The following is an 18830-nucleotide window of genomic DNA, read 5'->3' as shown; positions in this document are numbered from 1 at the left end:
TTTCATATTGGAATTCCTTCAGAATCTTGGATGAATACCATCTGGTCCCGGTGACTTATTACTGTTTTCTATCAGAGGGGTAGCTGTGTTAGTCTGGATCTGTAAAAAGCAGCAAAGAATCCTGTGGCACCTTATAGACTAACAGACATATTGGAGCATGAGCTTTCATGGGTGAATACCCACTCTGTCAGACTTTGTCACCCATGAAAGCTCGTGCTCCAATACGTCTGTTAGTCTATAAGGTTCCACAGGACTCTTTGTCACTTATTACTGTTTAGTTTATCAGTTTGTTACACAACCTCCTCTACTGACACCTCAATCTGGGACAGTTTGTCACCTGAGATGTGGGAATCTTCTTCACATCCTCTGCAGTGACGACCGACTGATGTAGAGAATTCATTTAGCTTCTCTGCAACAGCTTTGTCTTCCTTGAGTGCTCATTTAGCAACTTAGGCCATGTCTACATCTAAAATTTAGCAGCGCTGGTTGTTACAGCTGTATTAGTACAGCTGTATAGGGCCAGCGCTGCAGAGTGGCCACACTTACAGCAACCAGCGCTGCAAGTGGTGTTAGATGTGGCCACACTGCAGCGCTGTTGGGCGGTTTCAAGGGGGGTACGGGGAACGCGAGAGCAAACCGGGGAAGGAGACCAGCTTCGCCGCGTTTTGCTCTCGCGTTCCCCGAACCACCCTGCAAACCGCAGGGAAGGAGACCTGCTTGCTCGGGGTTGCGGGAACGAGAGAGCAAACCGGGGAAGGAGACCAGCTTCGCCGCGGTTTGCTCTCCCGTTCCCGGAGCCACCCAGCAAACAGCAGGGAAGGAGACCTGCTTGCTCGGGGTTCCGGGACCGAGAGAGCAAACCGGGGAAGGAGACCAGCTTCGCCGCGGTTTGCTCTCCCGTTCCCGGAGCCACCCAGCAAACAGCAGGGAAGGAGACCTGCTTGCTCGGGGTTCCGGGACCAAGAGAGCAAACCGGGGAAGGAGACCACCTTCGCCGCGGTTTGCTCTTGCATTCCCCGAACCACCCTGCAAACCGCAGGGAAGGAGACCTGCTTGCTCGGGGGTTCGGGGAACGAGAGAGCAAACCGGGGAAGGAGACCAGCTTCGCCGCGGTTTGCTCTCGCGTTCCCCGAACCACCCTGCAAACCGCAGGGAAGGAGACCTGCTTGCTCGGGGTTCGGGGAACGCGAGAGCAAGCTGGGGAAGGAGACCAGCTTGATTACCAGAGGCTTCCTCAGGTATGCTGGGATACCTGCTTATTCCACGGAGGTCAAGAAAAGCGCTGGTAAGTGTCTATACTTGATTACCAGTGCTGGATCACCAGTGCTGGATCCTCTACACCCGAGACAAAACGGGAGTACGGCCAGCGCTGCAAACAGGGAGTTGCAGCGCTGGTGGTGCCCTGCAGATGTGTACACCTCCTAAGTTGCAGCGCTGTAACTCCCTCACCAGCGCTGCAACTTTCTGATGTAGACAAGCCCTTAATCATCCAGTGCTCAGCTGACTGTTTGGCAGGCTTCCTGCTTCTGATGTACTTAAAAAAGTGTTCACTCTCTTCCAGTTCTTGTTTGGCTTTCCTAATTATACTTTGACACTTGACTTGCTGGAGTTTATGCTTCTTTCTATTTTCCTTAGTAGGATTTGACTTCCGTTTTAAAGGATTCCTTTATGTCTCTAACCGCTTCTTTTACTCTGCTGTTTAGCTATAGTTAGGGTGACCAGACAGCAAGTGCAAAAAAAATCAGGGTGGGGGTAATAGCCTGTATAAGAAAAGACCCCAAAATCAGGGCTGTCCCTGGTCACCCTAGCTATGGTGGCATTTTTTTGGTCTTCTTACTGTGTTTTTTGTTTGGTTGTTTGGATATACATTTAGTTTAAGCCTCTATGGTGGTTTTTAAAGTTTCCATGCAGCCTGCAGGCATTTCATCCTTGTGACTGTTCCTTTTAATTTCTGTTTAACTAGCTTTCTCATTTTTGTGTAGTTCCCTTCTTTGAAGTTCAGTGTCACTGTGGTGATTTTCTTTGATATTTCCTTCCACTCCCACAACAAGGATGTTCAATTTAATTGCATCCTGGTCACAGTTACTGAGCAGCTCACCTATATTCCCTCTTGAACCAGATCTTGTGCTCCATTTAGGATTAAATCAAGAATTGCCTCTCCCCTTGTCGGTTCAAGGACTAGCTGCTTCAAGAAGCCGGCATTAATGGGGTGCAGAAATTTTATCTCTGCATCCTGTCCTGAGGTGACAGGTACCCAGTTAATATGGGGTCACTTGAAATCCCCCATTATTATTGGGTTTTCTGTTTTTGTAGCCTCTCTAATCTCCCTGAGCATTTCACATTCACTGTCACCAGCCTGGTCAGATGGTCGGTAGTATATTCCCACTGCAATACTCTATCCATAGAGATTCCATGGTACAGTTTGGATCATTTAAGATTCTTATGATATTTGACTCTTTGCTTTCTTTCACATATATGCCACTCCCACACCATTTAATATCAGGCACTCAAGTTCACCCATCTTAGTATTTAGACTTCTTGCATTTATATATGAACACTTATAATATTTGTCAATAGTTAGGTGTCTGCCTTCATGCGGTGTAGTTAAATGGGGCTCTTTTTCATTTGACCTTTTTCTCTTTAGTTCCTTCCAGTGCTTTATTAACCTCCAGCCTTTCCTCTTTATTAGGATATAGAGTGAGCATTGGCCTGCTAAACCCAGGGTTGTGACTTCAATCCTTGAGGGGGCCATTTAGGGATCTGGGGCAAAAATTGGTCCTGTTAGTGAAGGCAGGGGGCTGGACTTGATGACCTTTCAAGGTCCCTTCCAGTTCTAGGAGATTGGTATATCTCCAATTATCATTATTTTTTATTTATTTATCCTCTCCTAAGGGACATCTTTGTCCAAATCATGTGCTCCTCTGGAACTGTCAGCTTTCCCCAGCCCTCAGTTTAAAAACACCTCTACAGCCCAAAGGAACTATTAGGAAATTATAGAAAATAGGACAGAAAATATCATAATACCACTGTATAAACCCATCGCATACCTGCACTTTGAACACCGTGTCCCAGTCTGGTCGCCCAGGCTCAGAAAGAATGTAGTGGGCCTGGTAAAAGTTCAGAGAAGGGCAGAAAGATGATCAAGGCTTTGGAACCATCCATAGTAAGAGAGACTAAAAAGACAAGGGCTGTTCAGCTTGGAAAAAAGATGATGAAGGGGGGGCTATGATAGTGGTCTGTAAAATCATGACTGCCATTTACAAAAATGACTATAGAACTATTATTTATCCTTTTTCACAAGACAAAAAACAGGGGTTACCCAATGAAATTAATAGGCAGCAGGTTTAATACAAAAAGAGGAAGTACTTTTCACACAATGCACAATTAACCCGTGGAACTCATTGCCAACGGATGTTGTGATCGCCAAAAGTATAACTGAGGTTTTGCAAAGAACTAGATAAGTTCATGGAGGATAGATCCATCAAATGGCTATTAGCCAAGATGACCAGAAATGCAGCCTCATGCTCAGGACCACCTTAAACCTCTGTCCACTGGAAACCAGGCGAGAAGATGGGTGGATATGTCGAATTGCCCTGTTCAGTACGCGCCCCATGAAACTCTGGCTTTGGTCACTGTTGGAGACACGATACTGGCCTAGATGCACCACTATTCTGACCCAGTGTGACAGTTCTTAGGTTCTTATTCTGCTCCTTCAGCCAATCTCCTGCATGACAGGACAGATAATTCCACTCAGCAATTCCTGCATCCAGCCAGTAATGTGGGTTAGCAAGAGCGTATCTTTGAGAAACCCCCAATTTTGACCCAAAGGCTCCAGGTGCATCCCAGAGAACCCGCTGCCCCTAGGAGATGTTGCCCTGTGCAATCAGCCTTGCCCTTACAAATTTGTACCTTATCTGCAGTTTCAGTTTGTCTAACTTGGCCTTCCAGCGGCAGGCTTCACTCTCCTTTTGGCTGGGAGATTAGCGGGCTGGGGGTTTATGGACTAACATCCCACCCTCTTGGTACCTTTTTTGGCTGATGCATTCTTGTTTGTGACCTGGAGTTGTGGCTGTGGGGAGCTCCTGGAGACTAGTCTTTGGGGAATCATGCTCCCAGTCTTTTCCAGCAGGTGGAGCTGTTGAGCCTGAAAACTTGGAGCCCCAGGTGAGTAGACTGGTGGGAGTGGCCCTGGATTCTACAAACACCTTTAATCTTCTGTAGCAAACATTTGCATCTTTGACTTGTGTCAGGGTAACTGCCAGTTTCCATTGCACCTTTATTCTTAGACTCCAAAGAATTGCTAAATAGATGATGGTTCCCATGGCAATGCCCTGGGTTCCCCAGCAACTCTGGTGCATCTACACAGAGCTCAGCAGTCAGCCTGCCCACCAAGGGTGACAGACTTGGGATTGCAGGGCTGGCACTAATGCTCTGAAAATAGCTGTGTGGAAGCTGCAGCTTGGGTTGGAGCTGGAGGAGGCGCACTGCCAAGGGCTGAGTAGACTTACCCAGAGGCTGGAGCCACCCCGAGGGGCCCAGGTTCTGTGGCTCGATTCAGTCCCAGCCAACAGGGGGCACTGAAGGGAATGGGGAGAGAGTTTCACAGGGGAGAGGGGCCGAGCCCTGTCCCAGCCAGCGGGGGTGCTGCAGGGAACAGTCTGGTAGAGATTGCAGGGGACAGGCGCTATCCCTGTCCCAGCCAGCAGGGGGTGGTGCTGCAGGGAACAGTCCAGCGGAGATTGCAAGAGACAGGCACTGTCTCTGTCCCAGCCAGCAGGGGGCGGTGCTGCAGGGTAAAGTCCAGCAGAAATTGCAGGGGACAGGCGCTATCCCTGCCTTAGCCAGCAGGGGGCGGTGCTGCAGGGGACAGTCCGGCAGAGTTTGCTGGGGACAGGCACTATCCCTGCCTTAGCCAGCAGGGGGCGGTGCTGCAGGGGACAGTCCGGCAGAGTTTGCCGGGGACAGGCACTATCCCTGCCTTAGCCAGCAGGGGGGAGGTGCTGCAGGGGACAGTCTGGCAGAGTTTGCCGGGGACAGGCACTATCCCTGCCTTAGCCAGCAAGGGGCGGCGCTGCAGAGTATAGTCCAGCAGAAATTGCAGGGGACAGGCGCTATCCCTGCCTTAGCCAGCAGGGGGCGGTGCTGCAGGGGACAGTCCGGCAGAGTTTGCCAGGGACAGGCACTATCCCTGCCTTAGCCAGCAAGGGGCGGCGCTGCAGGGTATAGTCCAGCAGAGATTGCAGGGGACAGGCGCTATCCCTGCCTTAGCCAGCAAGGGGCGGCACTGCAGGGTATAGTCCAGCAGAGATTGCAGGGGACAGGCACTATCCCTGCCTTAGCCAGCAAGGGGCGGCGCTGCAGGGTATAGTCCAGCAGAGATTGCAGGGGACAGGCGCTATCCCTGTCCCAGCCAGCAGGGGCTGCTGTGGGGAATGGGGGAGGTTCACAGAGGAGAGGGGATGCTCCTTGCCTTAGCCAGCAGGGGGTGGTGCTGCAGGGAACAGTCCAGCAGAGATTGCAGGGGACAGGCGCTATCCCTGTCCCAGCCAACAGGGGGCACTGTAGGGAATGGGGAGGGAATGTCACAGGGGAGAGGGGCCGAGCCCTGTCCCAGCCAGCGGGGGTGCTGCAGGGAACAGTCCAGCAGAGATTGCAGGGGACAGGCGCTATCCCTGTCCCAGCCAGCAGGGGGCGGTGCTGCAGGGAACAGTCCAGCGGAGATTGCAGGAGACAGGCGCTGTCTCTGTCCCAGCCAGCAGGGGGCGGTGCTGCAGGGTACAGTCCAGCAGAAATTGCAGGGGACAGGCACTATCCCTGCCTTAGCCAGCAGGGGGCGGTGCTGCAGGGGACAGTCCGGCAGAGATTGCAGGGGACAGGCACTATCCCTGCCTTAGCCAGCAAGGGGCGGCGCTTCAGGGTATAGTCCAGCAGAGATTGCAGGGGACAGGCGCTATCCCTGCCTTAGCCAGCAGGGGGTGGTGCTGCAGAGAACAGTCCGGCAGAGATTGCAGGGGACAGGCGCTATCCCTGCCTTAGCCAGCAGGGGGGCGGTGCTGCAGGGTACAGTCCAGCGGAGATTGCAGGGGACAGGCGCTATCCCTGCCTTAGCCAGCAGGGGGGCGGTGCTGCAGGGTACAGTCCAGCGGAGATTGCAGGGGACAGGCGCTATCCCTGCCTTAGCCAGCAGGGGGTGGTGCTGCAGAGAACAGTCCGGCAGAGATTGCAGGGGACAGGCGCTATCCCTGCCTTAGCCAGCAGGGGGCGGTGCTGCAGGGTACAGTCCAGCGGAGATTGCAGGGGACAGGCGCTATCCCTGCCTTAGCCAGCAGGGGGGCGGTGCTGCAGGGTACAGTCCAGCGGAGATTGCAGGGGACAGGCGCTGTCTCTGTCCCAGACAGCAGGGGGTGTTGCGTGGCAGGGACCAGTGTATGAAGTGATGCTGTCCAGCCCTAGCTATTCAGGGCTCCCTTTCCATGGTCGTGGGCTAGGGTGACCCGATGTCCCGATTTTATAGGGACAGTGCCGATTTTTGGGTCTTTCTTATATAGGGTCCTATTACCCCCCACCCCCTGTCCTGCTTTTTCACACTTGCTGTCTGGTCAACCTATCGTGGGCTCACATGCAGCTTTTGTGGGGTTACATGGTTGGACCTGGTGTAGGGACTCAGCACAGGCCTGACTTGTCCCTTCTCTGTCCGTCCCAGCCCTGCTGGTTGGCATCAGCGCCTCCGTGGAGAAGCTCATTGCTCACTTCAGCATGGCAAGGAGCCTGGTGCAGAAGGTAAAACGCTGGGCAGGGGTGGGGTCTCTGGCCGGGGCCGTGGATCTGGTGGAAGAGGCTCAGCTGCTGCCTTGACTATTAGCTAGGTCTTGTCCCCTCCCTGCTGGCTGGCTGGGTGGGTGGGGCTATGTGGGCATCGTGGGCACCCTGTTCCCTGGCCTGTGTCTCATATGCCATGAATGGCGGGAGCTGGAAGCAACATGGCGGGCTGTCCCAGGCAAAGGGAACTCACCATCCCTGTCCTGCCTGTTCTGGGGGGGGGGGAGGGGAGGGGACACGACTCCTGTCTCCCCACCACTCCAAACCATCACCTGCACCTCTCCTTACCCAGACACAGCTGGGCGACAGCTGGCTAAGCCCAGATGTGAGCTACCTGCTGCTCAACTCCCTGTGCCCGGCACTCTATGCCCTGGTGGCAGATGGGTTGAAGCCCTTCCAGAAGGACATCATCACGGGCCAGAGGAGGAGCTCGCCCTGGAGCATGGTGGAGGCCTCAGTCAAGCAGGGTAGGTTGGGGGGGATGTTGCTGGAGGGGGCTTAGTCTGGCTCCAGAAGACACCATCGGTTTCCCCTGGTCGAATAGCGAGATAAAGCGCAGGGGGTGTGTGGGAAGGGCCAGCCAGGTGCCTCCAGCTCCAACGCACCAATACATTGGGATGCAGGTGACTGGGGCCATGTCCCCAATGCCTCTCATTGGCCTGATGCAGCTGTGGCTGTTGGCTGCTCTCTGAGCAGGGCTCCCAACTCCACGCCAAGCTTCCAGGAGGGAGAGGAGCCAAACTCAGGGGAGACCGCTGTTGAGTGGCTCTGTGCTGTGTGTTCTACAGGCCCCGGCACTCGGCCCCTGCACTCGCTGTACAGGCAGGTGTCCCAGCTGGCTCACCTCCGCAGCAGCAGGCAGAGGTTCCACGCCTTCATACTCGGCCTTCTGAAGTAAGTACCAGGCTTGGGCACTGCTTTGCCTCCCTAGGAGAGACTGGGAGAGCCTCTGGGCTCCCCAGGCAGGATGGTCCCTGCCAGGGGAGTGCTGGGCTTGGGAAGGGGGTGGTTCTGGTGTCTCGGAGCCCTTCTCCGTGCCTCAGCCTGCAGCTGCTGGACTTACTTGTGGGTGTGGGTGTGCACACTCTTGTGCTTGTTCTCATCCTCCTGCTCACGGGTGCTCCCGTGTGTGGGCGTGTGCACTCTCTCGTGCTTGCTCTCATCCTCCTGCTCACAGGTGCTCCCGTGTGTGCTGTCTCTCAGTTTCTGCCATTCTCTCGCTCGCTCACACTCATGGCCATGGCCTCACTCATGTTTACGGTCCTACATTTGTTCTCAGCTGAACACTGGGACTTATTCAGGGTGAGATGGGACGCCTCAACCCAGGGGAGAGGAGCTGGGGTGCAGGCAGATGGGGGAAGGAGCTGATGCTGGCTCCTGCTGTATGAAGCACCCAGGTTCAGTCTCAGGCCTGGTTCAGGGCGCAATGGCGCCAGAAGCTTCGCTCTGGTATGACACTGGCACAAATGAGCAGAACTTGGCTGGGGACACCCTCGTGTCTGCTACCTTCAGACGGGGATCCCCCTGTGCCTCTTGCACACTCCAGGAGCTGGACCCTTGGTAAAAGACGGTTACTCACCTTTGTAACTGTTGTTCTTCGAGATGTGTTGCTCACATTCATTCCAGTTAGGTGTGCGCGCCGCGCGTGCACGCTCGTCGGAAACTTTTTACCCTAGCAACTCCAGTGGGCCGGCAGGTCGCCCCCTAGAGTGGCGCCGCCATGGCGCTCCATATATACCCCTGCCGGCCCACCCGCTCCTCAGTTCCTTCTTGCCGGCTACTCCGACAGTGGGGAAGGAGGGCGGGTGTGGAATGGATATGAGCAACACATCTCGAAGAACAACAGTTACAAAGGTGAGTAACCGTCTTTTCTTCTTCGAGTGATTGCTCACATCCATTCCAGTTAGGTGACTCCCAAGCCATACCTAGGCGGTGGGGTCGGAGTGAGAAGTTGCGGCATGGAGCACTGCAGATCCGAAGGCCGCATCCTCTCTTGACTGCTGGACCAGGGCGTAGTGAGAAGCAAAGGTGTGGACCGATAACCAGGTCGCTGCCCGACAGATTTCCTGGATGGGCACACGGGCGAGGAAAGCCAGCGACGACGCCTGCGCCCTGGTAGAATGCGCAGTCACACGGCCCGTAGGAACGTGGGCCAGCTCATAGCAGGTCCTGATACAGGATGTTACCCATGAGGATAACCTCTGAGAGGAAATGGGAAGCCCCTTCATGCGGTCCGCTACTGCCACGAAAAGCTGGGGGGATTTGCGGAACGGTTTGGTCCTCTCCACATAGAACGCGAGAGCCCTACGTACATCAAGCGAGTGGAGTTGTTGCTCCCTGCCCGAAGAATGAGGTTTCGGGAAAAAAACCGGGAGGAATATCTCTTGGTTGACGTGGAAGGCTGAGATCACCTTGGGGAGAAAGGCAGGGTGTGGCCTCAGCTGCACCTTATCTTTATGGAAGACTGTATACGGGGGGTCTACCGTGAGAGCCCGGAGTTCTGACACCCGTCTAGCTGAGGTAATAGCTACTAGAAAGGCAGTCTTCCAAGAAAGATAGAGTAGGGAGCAAGTAGCTAACGGCTCGAAGGGGGGCCCCATGAGCCGAGACAACACCAAGTTAAGATCCCAGGTCGGGGCAGAGAGTCGGACGTTAGGGTATAGACGTTCCAGCCCCTTCAGGAATCTAGTCGCCGTCGGGTGAGAAAAAAACAGAGCGGCCATCCCCACCCGGGTGAAAGGTGGAGATAGCCGCCAGGTGGACCCGCAGGGACGATATCGCCAGGCCCTGTTGTTTGAGGGACCAAATATAGTCCAGAATATTGGCCACCGAAACTTCCCTCGGGAGGAGACCTTTCTCCACGCACCAACAGGAGAAACGCTTCCACTTGGCCGAGTATGTCGCTCTAGTGGAAGGCTTCCTGCTGCCCAAGAGTACCTCACGTACCGGGGTGGAGCAGCGCAACTCAGAACTGGTCAGCCATGCAGGAGCCACGCTGCTAGGTGCAGCGACTGGAGGTCCGGGTGACAGAGAGTCCCGTGGTCCTGGGTGATCAGGTCCGGGTGAAGGGGCAGGGGAACAGGGTCGGCTATGGCCAGGTCCAGCAACATGGGGTACCAATGCTGTCTGGGCCACGCCGGGGCTACCATGATCACGCAGGCCCTGTCCCTGCGCACCTTCAGAAGGACCCTGTGGACCAGCGGGAACGGGGGGAACGCGTAGAACAAGTGGGTCGTCCACGGAATAAGGAAGGCGTCCGCTATAGACCCGGGTTCCCGGCCCTGAAAAGAGCAGAATGCCTGGCATTTCCTGTTCCCCCCGGACGCGAAGAGGTCCACATGGGGACAACCCCACCTCTGGAAGATCGAGAGGGCAACGTCCGGGCGAAGGGACCACTCATGCGAGAGGAAGGATCTGCTCAGGCGATCCGCCAGCGTGTTCCGTACTCCGGGGAGGAAGGAAGCCATGAGGTGAATGGAGTGGGCTATGCAAAAGCCCCAGAGTCGCATCGCCTCGTGACATAGGGGAGAGGATCTGGTGCCGCCCTGCTTGTTGATATAGTACATGGTCGTCGTGTTGTCGGTAAATACCGCGACACAACGACCCTGAAGCTGGTGACGGAACGTTTGACAAGCAAGGCGGACCGCTCTCAACTCCCGCATGTTGATGTGCAGCTTCACCTCCTGTGGGAACCACAGGCCCTGTGTTCTCAGGGTTCCCAGGTGGGCCCCCCAGCCGAGATCTGAGGCATCCGTCGTTAGGGACACCGAGGGCTGGGGCGGGTGGAATGGGAGCCCCGCACACACTACGGACTGGTCTAGCCACCAGCTGAGAGAATCCAACACCCCTTGGGGGATTGTGATCAGCATGTCCAGTGGTTGCCTTGCCGGCCGGTAATGTACGATGAGCCACGACTGGAGGGGCCTCATGTGGAGCCGAGTGTATCCGGTCACAAATGTGCATGCTGCCATATGGCCTAACAGGGTTAGACATGTCCGTATCGATGTCAAGGGGGCTGCCCGCAAGCGCTGAACGATCGCCGACAACGCCTGGAACCTTGGCAACGGCAGAAGGGCCCTGGCCACGGTGGAGTCCAGGACGGCCCCAATGAACTCCACCCTCTGCGAGGGGAGCAGGGTGGACTTGTCCATGTTGATCATGAGGCCCAAGGTAGCAAACAGGCCGGTGATCCTGCGTACGTGGCTGCAAACCTGTAGCTCCGACGTGCCCCGAATTAACCAATCGTCTAGGTAAGGGAACACGTGGATACGACTGCGCCGAAGATGTGCCACAACGACGGCCATGCATTTTGTGAATACCCTCGGAGCCGTAGAAAGGCCAAATGGGAGGACTGCAAATTGGTAGTGAAGGCGGCCCACCACGAATCGAAGGAATCGTCTGTGGTGTGGCCATATGGCAATATGAAAATAAGCGTCCTGCATGTCGAGGGCGGCATACCAGTCTCCCGGATCCAGGGATGGAATAATGGTCCCCAGGGATACCATGCGGAACTTCAACTTCGCTAGGTACTTGTTGAGCTCTCGCAGGTCGAGGATAGGCCTGAGGCCTCCCTTGGCCTTGGGGATCAGAAAGTAGCGGGAATAAAACCCCTTGCCTTTCTCGTTTTCCGGGACCGCCTCTATAGCTCCTTTGTTGAGGAGCATCTGTACCTCCTGCCAAAGGAATTGCTCGTGAGAGGGGTCCCTGAAGAGGGACGAGGAAGGGGGGGCGGGAGGGAGGAAATAATACAAACTGCAGGCGGTATCCCGTCTGCACCGTGCGTAAGACCCAGCGATCGGATGTTATTTGGGTCCACGCCTGGAGGAAAAACGAAAGGCGGTTGGAAAACGGAGGGGAAGGATCCATGGGGGAAACTGGTACTGCGCCCTCGGGCGCACCTTCAAAACGAAGGTTTGGGCCCAGGCGGGGGCTTGGAGGAGCTTTGATTGTGCCCCCCTTGGTTCCCCGACTGTCTGCGCCTTCCATTCCTGCCGCGGCGCCTATTAAGGTCCTGCTGCTGGCGGAACTGGGGGTATGGCCGACGCTGCTGCTGTTGTTGCGGCCGGAAGGGTCTGCGCTGCGTCCCAGGCGTGTGCATCCCAAGGGAGCGCATAATGACCCGATTGTCCTTAAGACTTTTCAGTCTGGGGTCTGTCTTTTCTGAGAACAGGCCCTGGCCTTCGAACGGGAGGTCCTGGATGGTGTATTGGAGCTCCGGTGGAAGGCCAGAAACCTGAAGCCAGGAGATGCGGCGCATCGTTACCCCCGAGGCGAGGGTACGGGCAGCCGAGTCTGCAGCGTCCAAAGAGGCCTGCAACGAGGTTCGTGCAACCTTCTTGCCCTCGTCAAGAATCGCCGCGAATTCCTGACGAGCCTCTTGTGGCAGCAGCTCTTTAAACTTGTCTGTTGCCACCCATGAGTTAAAAGCGTAGCGTCTAAGAAGGGCTTGCTGATTGGAAACCCTGAGCTGAAGGGCCCCAGCCGAGTAGACCTTGCGGCCGAGGAGGTCCATATGCCTGGCCTCCTTGGATTTGGGGGCTGGGGCTTCCTGTTCGTGACGCTCCCTCTCGTTCACCGACTGCACCACCAGGGAACATGGTGCCGGGTGAATGTGGAGGTACTCATAGCCCTTGGAGGGGGCCATGTACTTCCTTTCGACGCCCCTCGCCATAGGGGGGATGGAGGCCGGTGACTGCCAGATTGTATTGGCGTTGGCCTGGATCGTCCTAATGAAGGGGAGGGCGACCCTGGTGGGAGCATCGGAGGAGAGGATGCTGACGACGGGGTCCTCAATCTCAGAGACCTCCTCGGCTTGCAGGCTCAGATTCTGTGCTACGCGCCTGAGGAGGTCCTGATGTGCCCTGAGATCTAGCGGAGGAGGGCTATTGGAGGAAGTGCCAGCCACCGCTTCGTCAGGAGAGGAGGATGAGGAGACCCCTGGCAAGAAAGTGTCCAGTGGGGGGTCCGCCTCAGCCCTCGCCTCTGGCTCAGGAGGAAGACCAGGGTCTTGCTGCTTCGATCCTTCCTCCCCATCCGGGGAGGGAGGGGGGCGGGACAACGACGCCTCCGGCACCCTGTGCTCCGCCGTTGCAGGCCTAGGAGGAAGCTGTTGGGGGCCCTGGGCTTGATGGTACGCCCAGGGTGTCCAGAACCCCCACTGCTGCGGACCTTGGTCTTGTTGCGGAGGGTCCTGGAAGAGACCTGCTTGTCTGTCGGTGCCCAGCGCATATACGCTGTCCGCCTGTGATGACACTGACGGCTGTCTGGAAGGCCATGGCGGGGCTGACCGCGGCTGGTAAGAGTCTCCGCGGTCCGGCACCGAAGATGTTCTCGGTGCCGGGGACCGGTACCGGGAGTCATACCGGCGCCGGGATCGGGACCGGGTTCTGTCTCGGTGCCGGGATCTGGACCGGTACCGGCCGCTGCTTCGGTGCCGGGATCGGGACTGGGACCTGCCACCGACGCGGTGCCGGGAGGTCGACCGGGACCGGGACCTGCCACCAGCTCGGTGCCGAGAGGTCGACCGGTGCGCTGAACGACGGCGAGACTGGCTCCTAGAGTCCCGGTGCCGGTATCGGCGGCTGGAACCAGACCGTGACCGTCTGGAGGCTGATCGGTGCCGCGAGTACGACCGGTACCGCCGAGGGGAGCGGTGCCGGGACTGTGAGCGGCGGCGGGATCTCGAGTGACCGTGGCGTCGGGACCTCGATCGCGAGCGTGAGTCCCGAGACGGCGCCGTCATCATGGGTTTGCCCCTGGACGCTACCCGCACCGGAGGTACCAGGGGTGGCGGCTGAGTTGACTCAGTCAGGGCAATAAGGTCCCGTGCCGAGGCGAAGGTCTCTGGAGTGGATGGGACCAATAGCTCAACCCCAGATCTTATGGGGGAGCTTGGCAGGACCGGACTCAACGGACCCACCGGGCCCGGAGTTGACGGTGCCGGTGGTGCCGCGGCAGATGTCGATGCTGGGCGCTCCACTCGAGTCTGCCTGGCTGGAGTCGCAGACTTCGATGGTCTTGTTTCTGCACCCGGTGCCGGGGAAGGTCGGTGCCGGGGAGTCTTTCCGGTGCCGGTGCGATCCGGTGCCGGTGTAGAGAGCACGGTCTGCGAAGCTGCTGGGTCAAGTGCCACTTCCATTAGGAGAGTCCTGAGTCTCTGGGCTCTCTCCTTCTCTGTTCTGGGCTTAAAAGCCTTGCAAATGCGGCACTTGTCCGACCTGTGCGATTCCCCCAGGCACTTTAGACACGCGTCGTGAGGGTCGCTGGTCGGCATCGGCTTCTTACAGGCCGCACATTGCTTGAAGCCTGGCGAACCAGGCATGAGCCCGGTGCCGGGCGCCGGGAAGGGCTGCGGCCCAAACCAGCTAACAACTATGTACAATATTATTTACACTATAAACTAAATAACTAACTATACTTAACCATTAACTAACAACGGTAGAAACAACGGTAGTAACAAGGAGAGCTAGGTACGTGGAGGACAGCAATGCCGCGCTCCACAGTTCCAACGACCGACACGGCGGTAAGAAGGAACTGAGGAGCGGGTGGGCCGGCAAGGGTATATATTGGGTGCCATGGCGGCGCCACTCCAGGGGGCGACCTGCCGGCCCACTGGAGTTGCTAGGGTAAAAAGTTTCCGACGAGCGTGCACGCGCGGCGCGCACACCTAACTGGAATGGATGTGAGCAATCACTCGAAGAAGAAGCCTTGTGTTCATCTAAGTGAACCCAGAGACCCAGCTGGGTGGGAGGAGCACTAGGATGTTGCTGCCCCTAGGCAGACGTCAGCAGATGTGGGCCCTGGACTCCTGGGCCTGCTCCAGCTAGGGCGGCCCCCGAGTCAGGCAGTTTAGTGCTGTTGGCACGGCCCAGTCTGGGGCTGTCGTTATGAACAGTTGTAACTTGGACCTTTTCCGTCTCATTCAGCATAAAGCAGCTGGAACTGTGGCTCTCCCACCTGCAGAAGAGCTCAGGTAGGGAGCAGTGGGCTCTGTGAGCCCCCCAGGGCAGTGCCTATCTGGGGCTCCTTTAATGGGACACAGGAGTCCTTTCCCACCACCATGCCTCAGCTGAGGATCCCGGGCAGCCTGGTTGCTGAAGTACAGATGGAAACTCTCCCCCTGTACAGGCTGCTAGTGACAGACCCAGAAGAGACAAGCTGGTGTCCCAGGGTGGAGGGGTGGGATGCGGGGGACTTGGTGGGGTGGTTCTGTGAGGTGGGGGGAGTCTGGGGGTTAGTTATGTGGGAGGGAGCTCAGTGGCGTGGGGTGGCTCTGAAGAGTGGTTCCATGGGGGAGCTCTGTGAGATGGGGGTCTTGGTAGGATGGGAGGTTTCTGTGCGTTGGTTCTGTGGGATGGGAGGGCTCTGTGGGGTGGTTCTGTGGGATGGGAGGGCTCTGGGTAGGGTGGTGCCATCTCACCCTGCCTGTGTCTCTTAGATGTCATCTCTGTCTTCTACCTGCCCACGGCCTTCTTCTCTCTGAGCCACGGCCCCTGCCCGCACTTGGCCCGTGAGCTGTTGCTCCTCGTCCAGCCCCTCTCTGTGCTGACCTTTCACCTCGACCTGCTCTTCGAGCATCACCACCTGCCCATGGATGTGCGGCCCCTGCCCCGCAGGCCGGACTCTCCCCACAGCCACCCTCTTGGCCCTGCCCTGGTGGCTGCTCCCGCACAGGGCCGGGACCCTAGTGACCAGGCCGAGGGGGCTGAAGGTGGTGCTAGCCCAGAGCACCAGCTGCCCACCAGTGGCCCCAGGAAGGCAGCCCTGGTGGGCTCAGAGGAAAGTGCTAGATCCCAGTACAGTGCAGCAATCATCAAATCACCTCCCAGCCTCCCGGCAGGCGTCGCCCTGAAGCAGACATTCCAGCAGGTGCTGCAGTGGGGGGAGCAGATCACCCAGACGCTTCTGGGACCTGAGTGTCCTGCCGAGCCTGAGAAACGGCAGCAGCCTGTCCCACAGGACACAGGAGAGAGGCGGGGCAGCTGGTGGGAGCAGCTAAGCCAGACCTCCGAGGTCTACACCACGGCCATGAAGGAAAGGTTTCCCTTCGCCTGCTGGACAAAACTGCGGGTGGCTGCAGGGGACACCAGCTCCAGCCTCGCTGCTCCTCCCCACGGATCCAGCCAGGCTTCCGCGAATGAGTTCGGTGCTCGGGGAGGGGAGGGGGCCAGCGGCACAGACCTGCAGCTCCTCAAGCCCAGAGCTGGGGAAGGTGGTGCTGAGGCTCCAGGTCCAACATCCTTCAGCGAGGCAGGAAGCTTGGAGGCTCCTCGTGCTGAAGAGCTGCCGCCGCAGGCCAGGAGCAAGGGATGCGCAGGCCCCAGGGAGACTGAGCCATTGGAGCCCTCTGCCAGCAAGCCATGCCTGCCCCCGTCCAAGGACCCAGCCCCTGATGGGAGCCCGTTGGCCACGCCCAACCTGAACATGGGCGGCTCCCCCATCCGCCCTACCTGGCTGGGCCGACTCTTTGGGGCCACGTGTCCGCCTGCCAGAGCCTTCCCCGCCGACTCTGACACCAGTGTAGCCAAGTCCAGGTCAGTGCCGGGCGGGGCGGGGCAGGGTGAGCCCTTGCAGGGCTTCCTCCTTTTTCAGGGCAGTGGCATGGCCCATGCCCCGCAACTGTGTCCAGCGAACAGCCTGCAGCATGGGGCGTTAGCAGCTTCTCAGTTACAGGCTCTTGGGTGCTATTGCATCTAATGGTACCTGCCCCCCAGGGGAGGGGCTGCGGGCTGCTCTGTGCGGGGCCCAGTGGAGGAGCAGGTTCTGGTCCGTTTCCCCGATAGACATTCAGGCCTTTTGCTCAGCCTTTGGCATCACTTGCCCAATTCCAAACTCACGTGGGATGTTGCTGCAGGAGAAGAAATGCCCAATACTGTTGGGTCAGTAACACCTCTCCCTCTCGCCCCCGGCGCTTGCACCCAGCTTCGCCCATGGGTCCAGGACGGTTTATACCGGACCTGGTGGGAATGTTATGGGGGGGGGGGGAGATTCCAAATTTTGGACACAGTCTTTGAAAATGTGACTCTTTCTTGCAGTGTTTTAGTTGAGGGGCCACACTTGGGGACCTGGGGATCTTGTCCCTCCTTCTTTGCCCTTGGAGATCTGTGAGCCTTTCTCTGTCCCATCGAGGTGTTTCTCAGACTTTCTGGTGACTACCTCTGCTCTCTGGCAGGAGACCTTCCAGCTGGCTGCCCCCCAGTGTGAACGTTCTCGCCCTGGTTCTGAAGGGAGGGCCCTCTGAGAAGGGCTGGCCTCAGGAACAGCAAGAGAAGAAAGTGTCTGACTCGCCCCAGCTGCACAGGTGTCCGGGGGGCTTCCAGTGTTTGGGATTGGGTGGGTTGAAGACTTTGATGGATTTCTGAGTTCGCAAAAGCACTGGGTTGGTGCCAGGTTCCATGTTCTTCTTCCTCACTGTCCTTCAAGTCTGCAGCCCCTGCTAGCCCAGCCCTGGTCTGCCTCCACATGCGCAGCCTTGTCAATGTGTCCCAATCCCAATCTGCAGTCCCCTTCTATTCCAGGTCTCTGAACTGCACAGTGGCTTTGTGAGGGGGATTCTTGACTGAATTTGTCTAATTGACCTTGGGAGCCATCTGGACTAAAGGCCCTGGTGTTTCCTCTCTGGGACTCCTGGCTCGAGTACGACAGGGCATCGGATGTCTCAGGTCACTCCACAATGTCTGGTCATGGGTCAGCACCTGTTACCTCAGTCTTGTTGGAACCTTTTTCTTGGCTTGTGGACTGCAGGTTACTCACCCTTTATGTATCCCGGTTTGTGGATTGCCAGCCACGATCCCTCTGTGGAACCCCATCAGAGTCTGGCATAGGGTTGCCAACCTTCCAGGATTGGCCTGGAGTCTCCAGGAATTAAAGATTAATCTTTAATTAAAGACGCTATCATGGGATGAAATCTCCAGGAATACATCCAACCAAAATTGGCAACCCTCAACCATGCCCCTGCCCTATAGGCCTCCTCCCGTGGGTCTAGCCCCTAATTGAGCCCTTGTTTGTTGTGCAGGGTTGTGCGGGCGCTGTGTGACCACACCGGGGCTGGAGACGATCACCTGAGCTTCAGTAGAGGGGACGTCCTGCAGCTCCTAGCCACAGTGGATGAGGACTGGATCCGCTGTTGCCATGGAAACAACACCGGCCTAGTTCCTGTTGGCTACACGTCCCTGATTTTATGAGAGGGAATCCCGCGTGGAGCATCTGCCAACCCCAGGGCAATGGCCGTGACCCTGTGATTTCCCTAAGCAGCTTTGGGGGGCTAGTTCCAGGACACGCGTACAAAGGGTTCTCTATTGTCATTTCTCTGCAGTTTAGCAGCACCAAGCCGCAGGCTCTAGCCAAGAGGTGCATCCTCACAGCAGTGCCAGATGGCTCCCTGCCACCCATGCTTCTCTGCAGCAGTACACAGTTAACTTAGCGCCCGCTCTGAGCCCTGCCCCTGCATCGCAATAGTCCTTCTGTGTCTTGTCTCAACTGTTGTCCCTCTGCTCCTGTGCAGTAATTACACTTGAGTGTGTATCTTCCTGCTGCCTCCTGTCAGCCCAGCATGCCCGAGTGCTGCGCCCCCGCCTCCCAACCCCAGCTGGGTTATGCAGCACGCAGGCCCAGGCTGCAGCAGGGCAGTGGTTGGGGCCTTGGCTGGTGGGGGGCTTAGCCCCAGCACCATGTAAATACTAGTGATCATGGGAACAAAAAAACACTGGGCACGAATGGGGCAGAAATAAAAGGTGTAACTGAAACACAACCACCTGTCGCTGGCTCATTGCAAACCTGGTGCTGTGCACAGACCGCAGGCAGGCCCCCAGAGCGCCTGTCACAACGCCCCTCCCCGCTGAACCTGTGCATCAGCTGTCCCTCCCGATTTTATAGGGACAGGCCTGATAGTTGAGGCTTTTTCTTACACAGATGCCTATTACCCTGCACCCTCTGTCCCAATTTTTCACACTTTCTATCTGGTCACCCAGCTGCAACTCAGAGCTCCAGGGCCCAGGCTTCCACTTTCCTGG

General features: G+C 57.2%; 1 protein-coding gene across 3 annotated transcripts in view; it reads left to right on the top strand.

The window, feature by feature from the left end:
- The window catches only part of RUSC1 (RUN and SH3 domain containing 1), a 35212-nt gene extending 16644 nt beyond the window's left edge, over nt 1-18568 (top strand). For 2 of the 3 annotated variants that reach the window (XM_030542073.1, XM_030542075.1), the window contains 7 exons: nt 6704-6780; nt 7112-7286; nt 7608-7713; nt 14745-14791; nt 15257-16352; nt 16991-17119; nt 17834-18568. In XM_030542073.1, coding sequence (XP_030397933.1) covers nt 6704-6780; nt 7112-7286; nt 7608-7713; nt 14745-14791; nt 15257-16352; nt 16991-17119; nt 17834-18002 — 1799 coding nt within the window. In that variant the 3' untranslated portion in view covers nt 18003-18568. Of the gene's footprint in view, nt 1-6703; nt 6781-7111; nt 7287-7607; nt 7714-14744; nt 14792-15256; nt 16353-16990; nt 17152-17833 lie in introns of all 3 variants that reach the window. The other variant, XM_030542074.1, reaches the window with a different exon arrangement.
- Nucleotides 18569-18830: the final 262 nt, after the last annotated feature.

The sequence above is a fragment of the Gopherus evgoodei genome, chromosome 24 (genome assembly GCF_007399415.2).
Source record: "Gopherus evgoodei ecotype Sinaloan lineage chromosome 24, rGopEvg1_v1.p, whole genome shotgun sequence".
NCBI classification, from domain to species: Eukaryota; Metazoa; Chordata; order Testudines; family Testudinidae; genus Gopherus; species Gopherus evgoodei.
Note: the sequence above shows the minus strand (reverse complement) of the source record. Positions and strands in the feature narration are given on the sequence as shown.